We start from the raw sequence: 24,584 nt of genomic DNA, 5'->3' as shown, positions 1-24,584 counted from the left end.
TTTGCTGTTTTCCTGTGTAGTGTTTTAGTTCTTGTCTTGCGCTCCTATTTTGGTGGCTTTTTCTCATTTTTTGGTATTTTCCTGTAGCAGTTTCATGTCTTCCTTTGAGCGATATTTCCCGCATCTACTTTGTTTTAGCAATCAAGAATATTTCAGTTGTTTTTATCCTTCTTTGTGGGGACATTGTTGATTGTCATGTCATGTTCGGATGTACTTTGTGGACTCCGCAGTAAGTCTTTGCTGTTATCCAGCATTCTGTTTTTGTTTAATTTGTAGCAAGTTCAGTTTTAGTTTTGTTCTGCATAGCCTTCCCTAAGCTTCAATGCCTTTTCTTAGCGGCACTCACCTTTTGTTTATTTTTGGTTTAAGCATTGGACACATTTTTTACCTGCACGCTGCCTTCCGCTGTTTCCGACATCTAGAAAGCAATTAGCTACCGGCTGCCACCTACTGATATGGAAGAGTATTACACGGTTACTCTGCCGAGCTCTAGACAGCACCGACACTCAACAACACATCATCAGCCCTTTGAGACTTTTGTGATTTAGGGCTATATAAATAAACATTGATTGATTGATTGATTGATTTGCAGACTATAATTACAAGTTTGTAAAAAAAATATTTTTAACCCAAATAGGTGAAACTAGATAATCTCCCACGGCACACCAGACTGTATCTCACTTTCCTGTGTGTAGTGTTTTAGTTCTTGTCTAGCGCTCCTAATTTGGTGGCTTTTTCTCTTTTTTTGGTATTTTCCTGGAGCAGTTTCATGTCTTCCTTGACCGCTATTCCCCACACCTGCTTTGTTTAAGCAATCAAGAATATTTCAGTTGTTTTTATCCTTCTTTGTGGGGACATTGTTGATTCTCATGTCATGTTCGGATGTACTTTGCGGACGCCGTCTTTGCTCCACAGTAAGTCTTTGCTGTCGTCCAGCATTCTGTTTTTGTTTACTTTGTAGCCAGTTCAGTTTTAGTTTCGTTCTGCATAGCCTTCCCTAAGCTTCAATGCCTTTTCTTAGGAGCACTCACCTTTTGTTTATTTTTGGTTTAAGCATTAGACACCTTTTTACCTGCACACTGCCTCCCGCTGTTCCCGACATCTACAACGCAATTAGCTACCGGCTGCCACCTACTGATATTGAAGAGTATTACACGGTTACTCTGCCGAGCTCTAGACAGCACCGACACTCAACAACAACACATAATGTGCGGACTATAATTACTGGTTTGCAAAAAATATTTTTAACCCAAATGAGCGAAACTAGATCTCGCGCGGCACAGTGGTTGAAAAACACTGGCATGGATGATGTTTTACAGATCGTCTTCAAGCCGCTTTCTGACAGTCGCTTCAGGATGCGCCGTTTTGTGGGCGGTCTACACGTATCTCTTTTGTGTGTCTGCCATCGTATGGCAGTCTACACGTATCTCTTATGTGTGACTGCCATCTACTGGTCACACTTATCATTTCACCATGTACCAAATAAATAGCTTCGAGGTCGGTAAGCACAACCAAAATGATTCCGTACATTAGGCGCACCGGGTTATAAGGAGTCATATTATTATTATTTTTTTCTAAATGTAAAACACTTCCTTGTGACAGTATTTTTTTGGTCAAAATGTTGCATAGATGATGTTTTACGGATCATCTTCAAGCCGCTTTTCTGACAGTCGCTTCAGGATGCGCCGTTTTGTGGGCGGTCTACACATATCTCTTATGTGTGTCTGCCATCATATGGCAGCCTACACGTATCTCTTATGTGTGACTGCCATCTACTGGTCACACTTATCATTTCACCATGTACCAAATAAATAGCTTCGAGGTCGGTAAGCACAACCAAAATGATTCCTGTACATTAGGCGCACCGGGTTATAAGGAGTCATATTATTATTTTTATTTTTTTCTAAATGTAAAACACTTCCTTGTGGTCTACATAACATGGGATGGTGGTTCTTTGGTCAAAATGTTGCATAGATGATGTTTTACAGATCATCTTCAAGCCGCTTTAGACCAGTGGTCCCCAACCACCGGGTTGGTACCGGGCCGCACAAGATTTTAAAATAAATAAATAAAATAAAATAATAATAATAATAATTTTTTCTTATTAAATCAACATTAAAAACACAATATATAAATTATATAGATCAATAAAGTCTGCAGGGATACAGTCCGTAAGCACACATGATTGTATTTCTTTATGAAAAAAAATAAATAAATAAATAAATAAATAAAATAAAAATGTCCGCAGCTACAAAAAGGTTGGGGACCACTGCTTTATGGGGACCACTGCTTTAGAGTGTCCGCCCTGAGATCTATAGGTTGTGAGTTCAAACCCCGGCCGAGTCATACCAAACACTATAAAAATGGGACCCATTACCTCTCTGCTTGGCACTCAGCATCAAGGGTTGGAGTTGGGGGTTAAATCACCAAAAATGATTCCCGGGCGCGGCCACCGCTGCTGCTCACTGCTCCCCTCTCCTCCCAGGGGGTGAACAAAGGGATGGGTCAAATTTCATCCCACCTAGTGTGTGTGTGACAATCATTGGTACTTTAACTTTCTGACAGTCGCTTCAGGATGCGCCGTTTTGTGGGCGGTCCACACGTATCTGTTATGTGTGACTGCCATCTACTGGTCACACTTATCATTTCACCATGTACACAAAAAAATAGCTTCGAGGTCGGTAAGTAAGCACAACCAAAATGATTCCGTACATTAGGCGCACCGGGTTATAAGGGGTCATATGATTATTATTTTTTTCTAAATGTAAAACACTTCCTTGTGGTCTACATAACATGTGATGGTGGTTCTTTGGTCAAAATGTTGCATAGATGATGTTTTACAGATCATCTTCAAGTCGCTTTAGACCAGTGGTCCCCAACCACCGGGTTGGTACCGGGCCGCACAAAATTTTAAAATAAATAAATAATATAAAATAATAATAATACTAATTTTTTCTTATTAAATCAACATTAAAAACACAATATATAAATTATATAGATCAATAAAGTCTGCAGGGATACAGTCCGTAAGCACACATGATTGTATTTCTTTATGAAAAAAAATAAAAAATAAAATAAATAAATAAAATAAAAATGTCCGCAGCTACAAAAAGGTTGGGGACCACTGCTTTAGAGTGTCCGCCCTGAGATCGGTAGGTTGTGAGTTCAAACCCCGGCCGAGTCATACCAAACACTATAAAAATGGGACCCATTACCTCTCTGCTTGGCACTCAGCATCAAGGGCTGGAGTTGGGGGTTAAATCACCAAAAATTATTCCCGGGCGCGGCCACCGCTGCTGCTCACTGCTCCCCTCTCCTCCCAGGGGGTGAACAAGGGGATGGGTTAAATTTGACCACACCTAGTGTGTGTGTGACAATCATTGGCATTTTAACTTTCTGACAGTCGCTTCAGGATGCGCCGTTTTGTGGGCGGTTCTACACTTATCTCTTATGTGTGACTGCCATCTACTGGTCACACTTATCATTTCACCATGTACACAAAAAAAATAGCTTCGAGGTCGGTAAGCACTACCAAAATTATTCCGTACATTAGGCGCACCGCGTTATAAGGCGCACTGTCGACTTTTGAGAAAATGAAAGGATTTTAAGTGCGCCTTATAGTCCGAAAAATACGATAAAGGTGTTTTTTTGGTGAAACGTGCATATATTTTGTTTTACAGACTTCTTTTTTGCTCCCTTTCAAAACGGTTCGTTTGAAGAGGCGAAGTTGTTCGATGCGACTGAACCTCTGGCTGAGTGAGGCAGAAATGTTTTGTATTTGTTTAGCTTTCTTGCTTTTGTTGCGCACATGAGACTCGGTGACCGCCACCATCTTTTGAGTGACTTTCACCACAACACAGCATCCCAGGGGATGTAGCGAGATCAGCGGCTCATCGTGGTTTGTCGTCGGCACCGAGGAAGGAGGCGAAGATGCGCGAGGACGAAAGCGGGGAAGGAACTACAGGTCTGGAACTATACATGCCGGCTAAACTTCTACCGAGTTTAAAGGGGAATTGTATTTATTATTAATTATTTTTGCCTGTATCGTTCACAATCATTATGAGAGAGAAGAACACATCAGTGTTCAAAAATAAGAAAAAAAATTACAAAAATTAGGGGTATTTTTTTTTAACTAAGCAAAATTATCTGCCAATAGAACAAGGAAATTTGGCTTGTCAAGACTTTCCAAAACAAGTAAAATTAAAGCTGCAAGCAGCGTTGGTCGGGCCCGCGTATTTGGCAGGTGCTAGTCCTAAGTGTCCCAATACTTTTGTCCAGTTTTAGTAGTACGTGTCCCAATACTTTTGTCAAGTTGTAGTCCTAAGTGTCCCAATACTTTTGTCCAGTGTAGGTGTCCCAATACTTTTGTCCAGTGTAGGTGTCCCAATACTTTTTTCCAGTGGTAGTCCTAAGTGTCCCAATACTTTTGTCCGGTGGTAGTCATAAGTGTCCCAATACTTTGGTCCGGTGGTAGTCATAAGTGTCCCAATACTTTTGTCCGGTGGTAGTCATAAGTGTCCCAATACTTTTGTCTAGTGTACCTACCTTGTCTGCATTGTGTGGGCACGTTGGTGCTTCCTGCTTTTAAGCAGCCATCTTAAAAAAACAGCAGCGCAGCAGCATCAGCGCAGCGGTTCTTTGAAGGGTCATAAAATCAAAACCGGAGCAGTTAGAAAAACGCTGTTCTGTACTTTTATACACAAGGGTTCAATCTCTCTCCTGTGTTAGTTTGAAGCCGAAACGACAAACGCGCTCAGAGGAGATAGTTTTTGAAGGAAGGTGACCGGTTTTTACAAAAAAAATTGTTTTGAAGGGGGAATAGCAAACTTCCTGTTGATTTTTGCTGGGGGTTGTCAATCTATGAAATGTAGGTCTAAGTGAGACTCACATAGAGGTTTTTGTTTCATGTCTCTCCGACCTTTCCAGTGGGAGTTACAGGCAGTTTTGTCATTTTTTTCTTCCGAGGAGCAGTTTTTTCAGCGTTTTATTCAAAAATTGCGCTAGAGCGCAATTTTGAGATTTGGGGTTAGGTTTTTTTATTAGATCGCAATTTTAGCCAGTCCTGATGTGTGTGTTCAGTTCGGTGAGTTTTGAAGCATGTTAAGGGGGTCAAATTACAGCTCAAAGAGGCAAAAGTGACTGTTTTTAGTACTTTTCTGTCTTGAAGGGGGAATTGCCAACTTCCTGTTGATTTCTGCCCAAGAATGTACAATTATGAAATCTAGGTCTAAGTCAGACCTACATAGAGAATTTTGTTTCATGTCTTTCCGACCTTCCTAGTGGGAGTTAAAGGCAGTCTAGTTTTTTTTCCCTAGGGGGCGCTAGAGCGCAATTTTGAGTTTTGGGGTTCGGTTTTTTTATTAAAAGACAATTTTCGCAGGTCCTGATGTGTGGGTCAAATATGGTGAGTCTTGAAGCATGTTAAGTGGGTCAAATTACAGCTCAAAGAGGCGGTCGGTATAATAATAATAAAGAATAATAATAAAACCTTAGAAATTCAATAGGTCCTTATGTCCCATTGCATAATATGCAATGGGCCATGCGGGCCCTAATTAGCTAACCTCAATGAACCCCAAAATACCTTAAAATAAGTATATTCTCACTAATAACAAGTGCTATTTTCTTGGTAGAAAAAAAAGAGACCTTTTTGCTCAATATGTTGAAAAATATTCTTAAATTAAAGCTGCAAGCAGCGATATCTTTACCTGCACATTACCTACCTTCCCTGCATCCTGGGGACACACTGGTGCTTCTTTCTTTCACCCATACAACATATCTATGTCATCATGTAATTTAACCTTCTCTGCATAGTAAGTTCACGCTGGTACTTCCTGCCTGTACCCATTCAACCTATTTTCACCTGCACATTACCTACCTTCTCTGCATATTGGGGTCACACTTGTGCTTTCTGCCTTTAGCCAGTCGACATATCTTTACCCGCACAGTACCTACCTTCTCTGCATTGTGTGGTCACGCTGGTGCTTCCTGCTTTTAAGCGGCCATCTTGAGACAGCAGCAGCGCAGCAGCATCAGCGCAGCGGTTCTTTGAAGGGTCATAAAATCAAAACCGGAGCAGTTATGAAAACTCTTTCATCAACTTTTAATCAGAAGGGTTCAATCTCTCTCCTGTGCTAGTTTGAAGCCGACACGACAAACGTGCTCAGAGGAGATAATGTTTTAAAAACAGGTGACTGTTTTGACCCCACTTTTGTTTTGAAGGGGGAATTGCAAACTTCCTGTTGATTTTTGCTGGGGGTTGTCAATGAATGAAATGTAGGTCTAAGTGAGACCTACATAGAAGTTACAAGCAGTTTTGTCTGTGTTTTCTTCCTAGGAGCAGTTTTGTCAGTGTTTTATTCCTAGGAGGCGCTAGAGCGCAATTTTGAGTTTTCGGGTTTGGTTTTTATATTAGATCGCAATTTTCGCCAGTCCTGATATGTGTGTCCAGTTTGGTGAGTTTTGAAGCATGTTAAGGGGGTCAAATTACAGCTCAAAGAGGCAAAAATGACTGTTTTTATGAAATTTTTTATTTGAAGGGGGAATTGCAAACTTCCTGTTGATTTTTGCTGAAGGATGTCAATGTATGAAATCTAGGTCTAAGTCAGACCTACATAGAGGTTTTTGTTTCATGTCTCTACGATTTTCCTACTGGAAGTTACAGGCCGTTTTGTCTGTGTTCTTTCCTAGGGGGCGCTAGAGCGCAATTTGAGTTTTGGGGTTTGGTTTTATTATTAGATGGCAATTTTCGCCAGTCCTGATGTGTGTGTCAAATATGGTGAGTTTTGAAGCATGTTAAGAGGGTCAAATTACAGCTCAAAGAGGCAAAAATGACTGTTTTTACGAAATTTTTGATTTGAAGAGGGAATTGCCAACTTTCTGTTGATTTTTGCTGAAGGATGTCAATGTATGAAATCTAGGTCTAAGTCAGACCTACATAGAGGTTTTTGTTTCATGTCTCTACGAATTTCCTACTGGAAGTTACAGGCCGTTTTGTCTGTGTTCTTTCCTAGGGGGCGCTAGAGCGCAATTTGAGTTTTGGGGTTTGGTTTTATTATTAAATGGCAATTTTCGCCAGTCCTGATGTGTGTGTCAAATATGGTGAGTTTTGAAGCATGTTAAGAGGGTCAAATTACAGCTCAAAGAAGCAAAAATGACTGTTTTTACGACATTTTTGATTTGAAGGGGGAATTGCCAACTTTCTGTTGATTTTTGAGTTTTGAAGCATGTTAAGGGGGTCAAATTACAGCTCAAAGAGGCGGCGGTATAATAAAGAATAATAATAAAACCTTACAAATTCAATAGGGTCCTCTGTCCCGAAGGGACATTGCGGTCCCTAATTAAGTAAATGCCAGTGTTATTATCTTGACATAATGATATGCGCTCGGCATCATCATTTTTTTTTCATGTTTTAAGTAAGAAATTATTACTTTAAAAAAGTAGTTTTATACTTGTGAGCGTTTATGACACAGCTTTGCAACAGTTGATATTCTAGTTCCAAGGGCGGGAAAGTCATTCAAAGAAGGTGAATTTATTAAAAAGTGCATGTTAGATTTTTTTTAAAGAAATCTTTTCCTGCGGCCCAGCCTCACCCAGTTTCTGCATCCAGTGGCCCCCAGGTAAATTGAGTGTGAGACCCCTGCCTTAAAGGCTTCTCGCATAGGTGTCTGAGTCTGGTCTGCTTTAGGCTGGCCACTAAAAAAAAGGTCATTAGTTAGGCCAAATATTGAATTTTATTACTTCATATTGAATTGTATTTAAAACACATGGAAACCTGTCGGAATGATGTTTTATGGATGTTAAATATGCAAAAAAGATTTAAAAAAACCCCTCCTCATCCTGAGAATGTGGCCTGCTAAGCCCACCCACCATCAGTCACATGACAGACAGACACAATTGCACTCAGTTTGACCCCCCACTGTACCCCCACCCTTATTGCCACCGGTCCCCTGTGCGCCCATTACCGAGCAGACTGGGCAAATTGAACTAATCATCTTTGATAAAGTACACACTCTGCGGGCCTGCGAGGCAGCAAAGACAAAGGTCATTCGCCGTAATACGACATGACACCGCCACTGTTGCCTGGCAGCCCGTGTGAACGCTCGGATTAGACGGGAAGCGGGGCCGCGTATTCTCTTGAGGGTTTCCAGGAAATTGTATCAAAGCAAAAATATATGCTCACCTATTTGCCTTCTTTCAAAGGAAAACCGCATTTTCTGGGGGAATTTGGTCCATCATCCAATCAATCAACCAATCAATGTTTATTTATATAGCCCTAAATCACAAGTGTCTCAAAGGGCTGCACAAGCCACAACGACATCCTCGGTTCAGATCCCACATAAGGGCAAGGAAAAACTCAACCCAGTGGGATGTCAATGAGAATGACTATGAGAAACCTTGGAGAGGACCGCAGATGTTTCAGATGATGTATTCCTTGTGCACCGCAACTTTCTCTGTGCAAATATATGCTCACCTATTTGCCTTCTTTCAAAGGAAAACCGCATTTTCTGGAGGAATTTGGTCCATCATCCAATCAATCAATCAATCAATCAATGTTTATTTATATAGCCCTAAATCACAAGTGTCTCAAAGGGCTGCACAAGCCACGACGACATCCTCGGTTCAGATCCCACATAAGGGCAAGGAAAAACTCACCCCAGTGCGATGTCAATGAGAATGACTATGAGAAACCTTGGAGAGGACCGCAGATGTTTCCGATGATGTATTCCTTGTGCACCGCAATTTTCTCTGTGCAAATATATGCTCACCTATTTGCCTTCTTTCAAAGGAAAACCGCATTTTCTGGAGGAATTTGGTCCATCATCCAATCAATCAATCAATCAATGTTTATTTATATAGCCCTAAATCACACGTGTCTCAAAGGGCTGCACAAGCCACAACGACATCCTCGGTTCAGATCCCACATAAGGGCAAGGAAAAACTCAACCCAGTGGGATGTCAATGAGAATGACAATGAGAAACAAAGTTCCTTTCACTGGAACTAAGGGGCCAAGCCCAACTCCTGACAAACAACCCCACACCATAATTCCTCCTCCACCAAATTTCCCACTCGGCACAATGCAGTCCAAAATGTAGCGTTCTCCTGTCAACCTCCAAACCCAGACTCGTCCATCAGATTGCCAGATGGAAAAGTGTGATTCATCACTCCAGAGAAGGCGTCTCCACTGCTCTACAGTCCAGTGGCGATGTGCTTTAAACCACTGCATCCCACGCTTTACATTGGACTTGGTGATGTATGGCTTAGATGCAGCTGCTCGGCCATGGAAACCCATTCCATGAAGCTCTCTGCGTACTGTGCGTGGACTAATTGGAAGGTCACATGAAGTTTGGAGCTCTGTAGCAACTGACTGTGCAGAAAGTCTTTGCAGTTTACGTGGCCTACCACTTGGTGGCTGAGTTGCTGTTGTTCCCAAACTATTCACTTTTCTTATAATAAAGTTGACTTTGGAATATTTAGGAGCGAGGAAATTTCACGACTGGATTTGTTGCACAGGTGGCATGTGATATGACAGTTCCACGCTGGAAATCACTGAAAGCGGCCCATTCTTTCACAAATGTTTGTAGAAACAGTCTCCATGCCTAAGTGCTTGATAGTATACACCGGGCCAAGTGATTAGGACACCTGATTCTCATCATTTCAATGAGTGGCCAAATACTTTTGGCAATATAATGTATCTGTCAGTAGACTAGCTATCAGAGCGCTAAAAACTGTGGTAAATATACATTATTCACCCACGGAACTTTAGTTATTAGAGCAGGCCTGGGCAATTATTGTGACTCGGGGGCCACATTTAGAGAAAGAAATGTGTCTGGGGGCCGGTATATCTATTTTTAGGAACACTAATACAAAACCTCACAATAATGTCTGATTGAACGCTAAAAACGTTGTGATAGACCGCCTTAAAAAACATAATGGAATTTTAAATTTTTCTATGAACGATAAAACACCGAATATTGACAACATATGAATGTCACACCCAGGGCCGGCCCGTGGCATAGGCCGTATAGGCAAATGCTAAGGGCGCCGTCCATCAGGGGGCGCCATGCCAGTGCCACAAATGTTGGAAAAAAAAAAAAAAAAAATTGTTACTATTATTTCTAAATACAAAAAATAATCTCACGTTAATTAAAATGCAAAGTAAAGCCTATTTAATATAAATATTATTTGTTACAACATTACGCCCCCCCTCGTCCCCCCGCACGGTGCGCCCCCTCCCTTCCCGTATCATGACTCTTTTTGGACGTCACCACATCAAAAAATCAACACAAGATGTCAAAACGGCCAAAACTGTCAGGTGCCCAGGGAAGAAAAAAGAGAAAAGAAGAGGAGGAGAAACGAGAAAAGACAGAGGTAGCAGGTAGGTAACGTTAGCCTACATGAATGTATTTGTCTGTTACAGAATGTAGTAACCTGGCTTTTTAGCATTAAGCTAATGTTACATGATTCGGCAATTGCTAATCAATAAATAGCTAGCTCTGTTTTAACGTCGGGTTAATATTGTGGAGGGGGCTAAATTGTTATGGAAAATAATAATGTAACGTTAGGTAATTACAGTACTCCCACCTTACATTCCTCAGGGACATTTGTATTAGATCTTTTAAGCAGGTGTTTTTTGTTTACATTATTGCCTTCTGGTTAGCTAATGTTTGCCCTGCAGGTAATAGTCACTTTTCCACCCCTTTATATATTAGGTATAGTTGTAAGTAAAAAAAAAGGTCAAAGACAAAGCTATTCGGGTTCTTGTGAGTATATACACTTCACTGCCGATGTGGGGGCGGCGCCACCTAAAATCTTGCCTAGGGCGCCAGATTGGTTACCCCCTTTTGATCGAAATATTTTACAATCAAGTGAAACGCAACAAAAATACAACAAACAGTGAAATGTGAACGCGAAGGGTACAAAATAAACCCACCTACAATCTGATATATCTGATATTTGCTGAATTCCCCCCAGGGATCAATAAAGTACTTTCTATTCTATTCTATTCTATACATCACTAAGCTTTAGAACTTTGTTGTGAAAATCTCCTTCCTCCTTCATGAAGTATCCTACACTTCTCTTTTGTAAAGTAAATCTGAACAGCCGATATGGGCATCTACATCAACTATATGATTTGCCTGACAACATTTTTTTTAAATTAAAATTAAAATTAAAAAAATAAAAATAAAATAAAAGGGTCACTATCATCGATACCAGCATTTCTATTTGAAATGTCATTGTCGATAAATATTCTGTAAATTTGGCTCTGCTTTGTTAGTTCTGAATATGATAAAACAAATGTTTATTACAAATGATATTCTATCATTTACTCCATGTAAATATTGCCAACTTATTATATTCTTTTTAACCAGGCTAAAGCAACATTGTTATTGTAAGAGCTAACACAGAGGAACTACTTTTTTATTTTTATTTTTATTTTTTTTACTAATTAAAGCAACAACCACTAAAATGAACTTGAAATCAACAGTAGGAGACAACATCACACAGCATGTAAGGACATGCACTACTACTACTACTACTATGTGGGAATAGTGAATAACAAATCATTAATTGAAGTGACAAGCTTGTTATACGAAAGTACCTCGTTTGTGGACGAGGAGACTACAGCCATCGAAGCACATTAACCAGAGGTAACGCAATCCAGTGAGAAGATTCAACAGATTGGGCGGTATAGCTCGGTTGCTAGAGTGGCCGTGCCAGCAACTTGAGGGTTCCAGGTTCGATCCCCGCGTCCACCATCCTAGTCACTGCTGTTGTGTCATTGGGCAATACATTTTACCCACCTGCTCCCAGTGCCACCCACACTGGTTTAAATGTAGCTCAGATATTGGGTTTCACTATGTAAAAGTGCTTTGAGTCCCTAGAGAAAAGTGCTATATAAATATAATTCACTTCACAGGGCTACTGTCGCGCAAGAGCTAACAAACAGAGTTGAGCCAATGCTGCTCTGTATATTACTCTCGCTGACGTCACACGTCGCTTGGCAACAGGCACTGCCTTTTGGAAAGCGCACACTCACGCACTCTGCTTTCATGAAACATCTTTCAACTGCATATGCTGGATATGTTGTTATTTATTTTTAAAGTAACCCAATAATTATTTTCCTCTTTAATTATTTCAATTTATTTTATATTTTTTTTATCAAAGAGTAATTCGGTTGCTAATACAACCATTTTTTTTGGCAAAGTAACGAGTAGCTATAAGTACTTACTTTAAAAAAAAATGATTTTCCAAACTCTGTTTGCATACTTGCCAACCTTGAGCCCTCCGATTTCGGGAGGTGTGTGTGGGGGAGGGCGTGGTCGGGGGGCGTGGTCGTTGGCGTGGTTAAGAGGGGAGGAGTATATTTACAGCTAGAATTCACCAAGTCAAGTATTTCATATATATATATATATATATATATATATATATATACATATATATATATATATATATATATATATATATATATATATATATATATATATATATATATATATATATGAAATACTTGACTTTCAGTGAATTCTAGTTATATATATATATATATATTTATTATATATATATATATATATATATATATATATATATATATATATATATATATATATATATATATATATATATATATATATATATATATATATATATAAAAATAAGAGAAATACTTGAATTTCAGTGTTCATTTATTTACACATATACACACACATAACACTCATCTACTCATTGTTGAGTTAAGGGTTGAATTGTCCATCCTTGTTCTATTCTCTGTCACTATCTTTCTAACCATGCTGAACACCCTCTCTGATGATGCATTCTGCTTCGTCTCCTTGTTGTGTGCGCAGTTGTGCACTGCACTCTCTAAAAGCCCTAGATGTTAATGTCACATATGCATGTACAGTAGATGGCAGTATTGTCCTGTTTAAGAGTGTCACAACATTGCTGTTTACGGCAGACGAACTGCTTTACGGTAGACGAAAACGTGACTGCTGTTGTTGTGTGTTGTTGCCGCGCTGGGAGGACGTTAATGAAACTGCCTAACAATAAACCCACATAAGAAACCAAGAACTCGCCCTCCATCATTCTACAGTTATAACGTGATTGGGCAGCCACGCTGTTTATATTGTGGGAAAGCGGACGTGAAAACAGGCTGTCGACACGTCACTCAGGTCCGCCTGAATTTCGGGAGAAGATTTGTCCCGGGAGGTTTTCGGGAAAAGTGCTGAATTTCGGGAGTCTCCCGGAAAATCCGGGAGGGTTGGCAAGTATGTTTGTGACACTTCGCCTTGCTCGCATTGTCGCCAGTGACCGGCCACTAGCTAGCTTGAGCTGAAAACAACGTTAGTTGCCACCCGCCATAAAATAAAGAAGAAGAAAAGATAGATCACGTAACACGGCATAAAACCACTACAACATTATTTATCTGAAGACTGAGAATGTACCATCTTAAGGAGAGCATACGTGCTGAAAGATACAACCATCCCGTTACTCGTCAGTCCGGGGAGAGCGGACATTGTAAGTCACGGTTTTAAGTTCTTATTTTAACGTTTAGCAGTAGTGCTACATGAGAACACTCCAAGGCTCTCTCAAAGTCAGCCATGTGGTAGAAAACACAGAAAGTGATCTCTTTGTTGTTGTTGACATTATTTTCACAGAGTGCATTCCAGGAAAGAAATGACGCTTGTGCTTAAAACGACCAAAATACTGTAGATAATACATGTTATTAGGGCCCGCAATGGCCCATTGCAAAAGGACTCCCACAGGGAGTCCTTATGCAATGGGACATAAGGACCTATTGTTATTCGTTCGTTTTATTAGGGCCCGCAATGGCCCATTGCAAAAGGACTCCCACAGGGAGTCCTTATGCAATGGGACATAAGGACCTATTGTTATTCGTTCGTTTTATTAGGGCCCGCAATGGCCCATTGCAAAAGGACTCCCACAGGGAGTCCTTATGCAATGGGACATAAGGACCTATTGTCATTCGTTCGTTTTATTCTTTCTTATTATTATTCTTCCGCAGCTTTGCGCACTACTTTGACCCCCTTAACATGCTTCAAAACTCACCAAATTTTACACACACATCAGTAATATACGGCAAAACTTTTTATCAAAAAACCAAACCTCAAAACTCAAAATTGCGCTCTAGCGCCCCCTAGGAAAAAAAAAACTAGACTGCCTGTAACTCCCACTAGGAAGGTCGGAAAAATATGAAACAAAATCCTCTATGTAGGTCTGACTTAGATCTAGTTCTCATAATTGTACATCCTTGGGCTAAAATCAACAGGAAGTTGGCAATTCCCCCTTCAAGACAAAAAAGTACTAAAAACAGTCACTTTTGCCTCTTTGCGCTGCAATTTGACCCCCTTAACATGCTTCAAAACTCACCGAACTGAACGCACACATCAGGACTGGCAGAAACTGTGATCTAATAAAAAAACCTAACCCCAAATTCAAAAATTGCGCTCTACAGCAATTTTTTAATAAAACGGAGAAAAAACTGCTCCTCGGAAGAAAAAAATTACAAAACTGCCTGTAACTCCGACTGGGAAGGTTGGAGAGACATGAAACAAAAACCTCTCCGTAGGTCTCACTTAGACCTACATTTCATAAATTAACAACCCCCAGCAAAAATATACAGGAAGTTTGCTATTCCCCCTTCAACACAACATTTTTGTAAAAACCGGTCACCTTTCTTCAAAAATTATCTCCTCTGAGCACGTTTGTTGTTTCGCCTTCAAACTAACACAGGAGAGAGATTGAACCCTTCTGATTAAAAGTTGGCGAAAGAGTTGTGATACCTGCTCCGGTTTGGATTTTATGACCCTTCAAAGACCCGCTGCACTCATGCTCCTGCGGTGCTGTTTTTTTAAGATGGCTGCTCAAAAGCAGGAAGCACCAGCATGCCCACACAATGCAGACAAGGTAGGTACACTAGACAAAAGTCTTGGGACACTTCAGACTAAAAGTAGACAAAAGTATTGGGACACTTAGGACTACCACCTGCCAAATACGCGGGCCCGACCAACGCTGCTTGCAGCTTTAATTATGACTGTGCCTGTTACCACATTGCATGTAAATAAAACGGTGTAGGAGGTTTTTGGATGTTTTTTAGAGTGCTCTATAGGGGGAATAAATAACCCCTGCTTTTTTCCACTATTAAAAATGCACAGGGAAGGGAAAGACGTGTGTTCTCGTCTCACATAAGGACTGTGGGAGGACGTTCAAAGATATGCACGCTGAAGCCCGTCATCAGTCCTAGTAAGACTCGCCAGGAAATTGGACTTGGCGTGCACCGCCGAGGTCTAGCTTCAGCTTGTTTACTTGGGCCTTGCTCACTGCTCCCTTCTGGCAATGGCAATGATTCTTCCACTATTTCCAGGAGTGTCCAAACTTTTTCTACTGGGGGGCCTCAGACAGAAAATTTAAAACATTTTGATATTCTTTACTTTCAAAACAAGCACATTAGAACTATTTAAAAAAAAAAAATTAATAAATAAAAAAAAAAGCTTATCAACTTTGCGTTATTATTGCAATTGTTTCTCGTCACATTAAACCTGTTTGCTTTTTTATTCAATTTTTTTAATTAATAAAAAAATAAAATAAAATAATAATAACGCAAAGTTGATAAGCCGTTTTTTTTTGTTTAAAAAAATTAATTTTATTTATTTAATTTATATATATATATATATATATATATATATATATATATATATATATATATATATATATATATATATATATATATATATATATATACCGTATTTTCCGCACTGTAAGGCGCACCTAAAAACCACAAATTTTCTCAAAAGCTGACAGTGCGCCTTATAACCCGGTGCGCTTTATATATGGATAAATATTAAGATTCATTTTCATAAAGTTTCGGTCTCGCAACTTCGGTAAACAGCCGCCATCTTTTTACCCGGTAGAACAGGAAGCGCTTCTTCTTCTACGCAAGCAACCGCCAAGGTAAGCACCCGCCCCCATAGAACAGGAAGCGCTTCTTCTTCTACTGTAAGCAACCACCCGCCCGCGTAGAAGAAGAAAAAGCGTGCGGATATTATCATTTCCTTTGTGTGTTTACATCTGTAAAGACCACAAAATGGCTCCTACAAAGCGACAGGGATCCGGTTCATGAAAAGACGCAATCTCTCCATCCGCACACGAATTACTATTTCACAGCAACTGATATTCCTGTGAACCGCACTGTGGATACAACGGGAGCACGTACGGTGAATATTCGCACCACAGGGAATGAGAAGTCATCCTTCACTGTGGTTCTAGCTTGCCATGCTAATGGCCAGAAACTTCCACCCATGTTGATATTCAAAAGGAAGACCTTGCCAAAAGAGACCTTTCCAGCCGGCGTCATCATAAAAGCTAACTCGAAGGGATGGATGAAGAAAAGATGAGGGAGTGGTTAAGGTAAGTTTAAGTTTACGCGAAGAGGCCGGGTGGCTTTTTTCACGCAGCTTCGTCCATGTTGATATACGATTCCATGCGCGCCCACATCACGCTGGTTTTAATATATTATTAAAGTTTGACTGACCTATTTGACTGTTTTTTTGACATTCCTTTAGCGCAGTTAGATGCGGCTTACAACACGGGGCGGCTTATAGGTGGACAACGTTTTGAAATATGCCGTTCATTGAAGGCGCGGCTTATAACCCAGGGCGCCTTATGGTGCGGAAAATACGGTACTGTATATAAAAACTTTTTTTTTTAAATTTTTTATTAATTAATTTAATTTTCCAGTAAAAGCTTTTTTAAAATGTGCTGCAGGCCAGGCCGTTAAAAGAAAAGATGTGGTCCGTGGGTCTTATGCGGCCCACATCTTTTCTTTTAACGGCCTGGCCCGCAGCACATTCTAAAAATACTTTTACTGGAAAAATAAATTAATTCATAAAAAAAACATAAAGAGTAGAATAAAAAAGCAAAAGGTCTAATGTGACGAGAAACAATTGAAATAATGACGCTAATAACGCAATAATAACGCAAAGTTGATAAGCTGTTTTTGTTTAAAAAAAAAAAAAATGTTCTATTGTACTTTGGAAAAAACCCTTGTCACAGTTGGGCATGATAGCTGGCGGCCTGACCCCAAGATGCAGAGACGGCAGGCGAAGTGCAGAAAATAAGGCTGAGATCTAAAGGCACACCATCAACATATATATAGCTCGGTTGGTAGAGTGGCCGTGCCAGCAACTTGAGGGTTCCAGGTTCGATCCCCGCTTCCGCCATCCTAGTCACTGCCGTTGTGTCCTTGGGCAAGACACTTTACCCACCTGCTCCCAGTGCCACCCACTTAGATATTGGGTTTCACTATGTAAAGTGCTTTGAGTCACTAGAGAAAAAGCGCCATATAAATATAATTCACTTCACTTCACATTAGTCACTAGAGATGTCTCGATCCCGATCATGGGATCTGTTCAGTGCCGATATTTGCTTTTTTTAAACTGATCGATGAGCTGCCGAGCCCAGTCCGTCTTTGCCAAAGCTGTGTCCTAGTTAGGGCTGCACTAATTCATCAAGTAAAATGATTACGCAAATTCAGGACTGTAAGCTGCTACTTTTTTCCTACGCTTTGAAACATGCGGCTTATTAAACGGTGAGGCTAATTTATGGATTTTCCTTCGGTGATGGCCGTGAAGCAAACGGTTTTCATTGAACACATGCAAAGACTTAAAGGGTGCGGTATTTTTTTTTTTTGCTATGGCGCCATGTTTTGGACAAGTTTGCTCACTACAGTTGCAGCTGGGTGAATGCCTGCTGTTTAAAGCTTTGAACCGGAAGTCAAAGTGCCGTTCTTCTCCTTAACTCATTCTCCTACTATGCCACATTAATATGGAATGCACTCCCAACAGGTGTACAAGAAAGTGCATCTCTATCCTCCTTCAAAACCGCACTAAAAGAACACCTCCAGGCAACTACAACCCTACACTAACACCCTCCCCCCACCACATCCCACCTCCATGGATTGTAAATAATCAAATGTAAATAATCAAATGTATATACTTGTTCTTATGCTTTCTGAGCTCACTATGTTCACTGCTCGCTGTACATATCCTACCAAGTCAGAACTACACTGTTACTATCTTCATTTCTCAGATGATATTATTGTTGATGATTGAAGTACTGATATCAACCAAACCTAACCCCCCCTCCACATCCCACCCCCCGGATTGTAAATAATGTAAATAATTCAATGTATATACTCTGATTATTAACTTGTGTGGTGACTGTATTATGATGATAGTACATATATATATATATATATATATATATATATATCAGTGACGTGCAGTCACTAGAGGCAGGTGAAGCCCCGCCTCACCTGCCATCATGGAAAGAAAAAAAATGTAAAAAGATTTTTTTTAAATTAAATTGTTATATGTATCCAGTGATTGTACTATAACGTTATTTTCCATTTAACTTCACCCGTTTTAGATTATTTTTATTTAAAATCACTGAATTTTCACATTTGCCGTTCAAATACTGAGAAGAGACGGTTGAGGCACGTCAGTCAGTGCCTCACCATGGATCACGGACTCGGCTAACTGCTGGCCTGCTGTGCAGTGAGACTGTATTGCTATATGAATTATATTATACATTTCCATAGTTTAGTTAGCTGAGGTATATAATGTACAGTGTATTTTGTCAACAACTGTATGTGTGTAAAGTATTTCTTGTGCTGAGCGATCATAAAACGGCTGCAAAAGACGCACTGGCTGAGGCTCGCCTCCTGCACCCCCGCCGTAGAATGCACGGCAACCCCTGACGGGAGTGTTATATCAACTAAAGCCCACACTTAAACTTTCCACGTGCAAGATTGAATCTATTTAAAAAAGTTATTTCATGAGAAGCCAAAAAGTGCAAAAACAATAGTGTTTGTGTTGGAGGAGTTGTGAATGACTGCCGGGCCACAACATTAGGTACACCTGCAGACTGCAGGTGTACCTAATTCACAACTCCTCCAACACGAACATTATTGTTTTTGCACTTTTTGGCTTCTTATTAAATAACTTTTGTAACCTATTTTTATGGGCTTTCCTCTTTGTGATGTTAAGTTCCTGTTATGCGCTGTTATACAGTATATGCCTTGAGCTCTTATTTTGAAGGCGCTAAGAGCGGAAGTTTTTGAAAGAAGGTAAATAAAGTGGTCCTCGTGTAAACTGGAGCCTCCGTGTTTGTTATTTTGTAGTTTCATACAGTATAGGCGACATTTATAAACCCTCGGTTACACTTTTTTAAATAGATTCAATCTTGCACGTGGAAAGTTGAAGTGAGGGCTTTAGTTGATATAACACTCTCGTCAGGGGGTGCATTAATCCAGCACAACAGCGGCTCATGGACTTATTTTATAAGTAAAGGTAAGACCATAAAAAGGTTTTTTTTTATTAAATGTGCTTTTTTGTGTGCTACAGTTTGTATGTGTAAAGTTAAAGTTAAGTTAAAGTAGCAATGATTGTCACACACACACTAGGTGTAATAAAATTTGTCCTCTGCATTTGACCCATCCCCTTGATCATCCCCTGGGAGGTGAGGGGAGCAGTGGGCAGCAGCAGCGCCGCGCCCGGGAATAATTTTTGGTGATTTAATAACCCCCAATTCCAACCCTTGATGCTGAGTGCCAAGCAGGGAAAAATGCTGGTATGAGCTTTTAAACATAACCCGTTAACTGCTGCCAATCAAATGGTGAATAAGATACTCTTTAGGGTTCATATGTTTGTAAATCTGACTGTGATGAAGTCAGTGCCTCACCAGCCATCAACCTCACCGCACGTCACTGATATATATATATATATATATATATATATATATATATATATGTCATCCGTTCATGAATGAGCATATCTGTTCGGCCACCGTGTTCAATGGAGAAGTCTGATCTACAAAGAGCTGTCCTGGATGAACTGAAATTATTTTTTTCCAATCATTTTGGAACTTGCAAGCGTACTTCTTCTTCTTACTCGTCGTCGCCATGTCTCTTCTTCGTTCTTCTGCTTCGTCTCTGTTATGTTTTTGGACATTACTACTTGCCGTAGTAGGGAATCCGGATGTTGTGTGTCAGTGTATTAACGTGCCGGCTGAGAGACATATATAATAGTTTCCTTTTCAGGTGAGAGAGGACGCTAAAGGCAGTGCCTTTAAGGCACGCCCCCAATATTGTTATACGGGTGGAAATCGGGAGAAATTTGGGAGAATGGTTGCCCCGGGAGATTTTCGGGAGGGGCACTGAAATTCGGGAGTCTCCCGGGAAAATCGGGATGGTTGGCAAGTATGCGGATATCTCACTCCAGTCCATGGGAGCAGAGTCGAAAACTGCAGGAATTTGCAGAGATCACTCCGTTAAAAGGTTTGTGTCATGTCTGTTTAATCATGTTTTGTTTTAGTCATGTTTTGTTTAGTTTAGTTATTGGACTCTTTAGTTTCTGGTTGTTCACTCCCTTGTTTTGTTTCCATAGCAACCCATTAGTTTTCACCTGTCACATCACACACCTGTTTCACGTTTTGAGTCACGCACCTGTTTTTCGTTAATCATGTCTGTGTTATTTAAGCTTTTCTTTTTCTGTTGGTCAGCCTGGCGACATCCACATTTATGCTCGGCACATTCCTGACACTTGGTTTCATGTCCATCGTTCATGCTGCTCCTTTAGTCCATGCCAAGTAAGTTTTTGTTTATTAATGCCACTGTTAGTGTTTTTTGTTGTTCATAGTTTCTGCCTTTGTGCAAGTTTTGTGTTTATAGCTAAGTTTTGTACCTCCACTGTGAGCGCCTTTTGTTTGTTCCCTTTTTTTTGAGTGTTAATATTAAATCATGTACTTACATTCCCGTCTCGCCCGAGCCAACTTTCCGTTGCCTTCCGGAAAAACAAAACCCAAGGACCAAGTCTTGACAGTTTGTTCGTTATACTTTTAACATTTGGTATTTCCCATTGACGTATTATCTTGGTATTATTTGTATTTTATCTTGTTTCGAGTGTCTTGTAAACCATCAACAAAGCAAATGTGAGCAAATCCTAAAAGAGTTAAGCTTTTACCAAAGGCAGCAATCATAAATGAAGCTATAAGCACATACAAAATGTTGAGATCTATAGTTATATTTTGATAAACCACGCATAATTGTAACAACAACAAGGTAACATGGCCGAAACTTACCATGCAGTTGCAGCTGTGATCACGTCTCGGTCTTCTGTAACAACCCGCCAGGTCTTCAGTGGTGCCTCCGATGATCTCTGGGAGTGGTTAACCTAAAGGGGAAATGAAAACCAACAGTGAGTTAAGGCTACCGAGTGCTACGGCGCAGTTCGTTTACAAGGACCCGTCCTCGCAAGACGCAAAGTTCAATCATGAAATGCAACTTTGGAAATATCTGATGTATTATATCATACTGTTATTAAATGCATGTTCCAAATAAACTCACATCCTAACCATACCCAATGTCAAAGTATCGGATCGGGTCTCGAAACCGGATTGAGATCGGAGACCGGAAAAGTTGATCCCTATTAGTCACAACAGCTAACAAACCAGTGTCGCAAGGAAAGCACTGACGGATAAACTCTAATGATTACTGATCAGAGGCAGGTGAGTCGCCTGATCACTAATCAAGAGTAGGTGTGGGGGAATAAATAGCCCTCAGAAACAACGGTGCAGTCATCTAGCCAAAAATAAGATATTCAGCCAGGAAGCAACACTAAACACAAGGAAAAAAACACAAAAACTCTCATTACACCCCTGCTCAAGACAAGTAGTTAGTGATGGGTTGATGAGGCGTCATGAAGCGTTTCGACACATTGCAAAACTGTATTGATACTGTGTCACTAAATACTGACATCTGCTGGACATTAAAAATCCCTACAGGCAACCTATGGACCGACTCAACTGACACTGATTTTATGACCTAGTACAGGGGTCACCAACCTTTTTGAAACCAAAAACTACTTCTTGGGTACTGATTAATGCGAAGGGCTACCAGTTTGATACACACTTAAATAAATAAATATATTGTCATTTGTAAGTTACACGTAAGTGTGATTTAAACAAGAATAGCTAAATAAATAAATTTATATACAGGTAAAAGCCAGTAAATTAGAATATTTTGAAAAACTTGATTTATTTCAGTAATTGCATTCAAAAGGTGTAACTTGTACATTATATTTATTCATTGCACACAGACTGATGCATTCAAATGTTTATTTCATTTAATTTTGATGATTTGAAGTGGCAACAAATGAAAATCCAAAATTCCGTGTGTCACAAAATTAGAATATTACTTAAGGCTAATACAAAAAAGGGATTTTTAGAAATGTTGGCCAACTGAAAAGTATGAAAATGAAAAATATGAGCATGTACAATACTCAATACTTGGTTGGAGCTCCTTTTGCCTCAATTACTGCGTTAATGCGGCGTGGCATGGAGTCGATGAGTTTCTGGCACTGCTCAGGTGTTATGAGAGCCCAGGTTGCTCTGATAGTGGCCTTCAACTCCTCTGCGTTTTTGGGTCTGGCATTCTGCATCTTCCTTTTCACAATACCCCACAGATTTTCTATGGGGCTAAGGTCAGGGGAGTTGGCGGGCCAATTTAGAACAGAAATACCATGGTCCGTAAACCAGGCACGGGTAGATTTTGCGCTGTGTGCAGGCGCCAAGTCCTGTTGGAACTTGAAATCTCCATCTCCATAGAGCAGGTCAGCAGCAGGAAGCTTGAAGTGCTCTAAAACTTGCTGGTAGACGGCTGCGTTGACCCTGGATCTCAGGAAACAGAGTGGACCGACACCAGCAGATGACATGGCACCCCAAACCATCACCCAACCATGCAAATTTTGCATTTCCTTTGGAAATCGAGGTCCCAGAGTCTGGAGGAAGACAGGAGAGGCACAGGATCCACGTTGCCTGAAGTCTAGTGTAAAGTTTCCACCATCAGTGATGGTTTGGGGTGCCATGTCATCTGCTGGTGTCGGTCCACTCTGTTTCCTGAGATCCAGGGTCAACGCAGCCGTCTACCAGCAAGTTTTAGAGCACTTCATGCTTCCTGCTGCTGACCTGCTCTATGGAGATGGAGATTTCAAGTTCCAACAGGACTTGGCGCCTGCACACAGCGCAAAATCTACCCGTGCCTGGTTTACGGACCATGGTATTTCTGTTCTAAATTGGCCCGCCAACTCCCCTGACCTTAGCCCCATAGAAAATCTGTGGGGTATTGTGAAAAGGAAGATGCAGAATGCCAGACCCAAAAACGCAGAAGAGTTGAAGGCCACTATCAGAGCAACCTGGGCTCTCATAACACCTGAGCAGTGCCAGAAACTCATCGACTCCATGCCACGCCGCATTAACGCAGTAATTGAGGCAAAAGGAGCTCCAACCAAGTATTGAGTATTGTACATGCTCATATTTTTCATTTTCATACTTTTCAGTTGGCCAACATTTCTAAAAATCCCTTTTTTGTATTAGCCTTAAGTAATATTCTAATTTTGTGACACACGGAATTTTGGATTTTCATTTGTTGCCACTTCAAATCATCAAAATTAAATGAAATAAACATTTGAATGCATCAGTCTGTGTGCAATGAATAAATATAATGTACAAGTTACACCTTTTGAATGCAATTACTGAAATAAATCAAGTTTTTCCAAAATATTCTAATTTACTGGCTTTTACCTGTGTATATATATATATATATATATATATATATATATATATATTATATATATACAGTATATATATATATATATATATATATATATATATATATATATATATATATATATATATATATATATATATATATATATATAAATAAAATAAATACTTGAATTTCAGTGTTCATTTATTTACACATATACACACACATAACACTCATCTACTCATTGTTGAGTTAAGGGTTGAATTGTCCATCCTTGTTCTATTCTCTGTCACTATTTTTCTAACCATGCTGAACACCCTCGCTGATGATGCATTGCTGTGTGGCACGCACAAAAGTGCTTTCATCAAATGCACTAGATGGCAGTATTGTCCTGTTTAAGAGTGTCACAACATTGCTGTTTACGGCAGACGGACTGCTTTACTGTAGACGTTCTTTATATTGTGGGAAAGCGGACTCAGGTCCGCATGGAGCTGGAGGGGGCGTGGCCTCCAGCTCCACCTGAATTTCGTGAGATTTTCGTGAGAAAATTTGTCCCGGGAGGTTTTCGGGAGAGGCGCTGAATTTCGGGAGTCTCCCGGAAAATCCGGGAGGGTTGGCAAGTATGATATATATATATATATATATATATATATATATATATATATACATATGCATATATCCTGAAAATATGCAAACAAAACTGTGTTTGGATAATTGATACTTCAAACTTGCATAAATAAATCTTAAGGAATATAACATAACTTGGCTTCTGAGAGCTTCAAAATGTAATGAATAAAATGCTAAAGTTGTTGATAAACAAGCAATTATTTCAATAATTAAATATGGTCATTTTAAATGAATTATTATGATAATTTAAAATTAAATTAATTATTTCAAATATGTTTATTTTAATGTATAATTCTATGGCTGGATGTAATAAGGAGTCAGAAAAAATACAAATAAAAA

General features: G+C 39.9%; 1 protein-coding gene across 1 annotated transcript in view; it reads right to left on the bottom strand.

Annotated features, from left to right (window-relative positions):
• The window catches only part of cald1a (caldesmon 1a), a 301,218-nt gene extending 279,994 nt beyond the window's left edge, over positions 1-21,224 (bottom strand). Inside the window, exon 1 of the mRNA XM_061961386.1 lies at positions 21,155-21,224. Coding sequence (XP_061817370.1) covers positions 21,155-21,157 — 3 coding nt within the window. The 5' untranslated portion in view covers positions 21,158-21,224. The remainder of the gene's footprint in view (positions 1-21,154) is intronic.
• Between the last annotated feature and the right edge of the window lie 3,360 nt (positions 21,225-24,584).

Source organism: Nerophis lumbriciformis, linkage group LG05, assembly GCF_033978685.3.
Source record: "Nerophis lumbriciformis linkage group LG05, RoL_Nlum_v2.1, whole genome shotgun sequence".
In the NCBI taxonomy this organism is placed as follows: domain Eukaryota; kingdom Metazoa; phylum Chordata; class Actinopteri; order Syngnathiformes; family Syngnathidae; genus Nerophis; species Nerophis lumbriciformis.
Note: the sequence above shows the minus strand (reverse complement) of the source record. Positions and strands in the feature narration are given on the sequence as shown.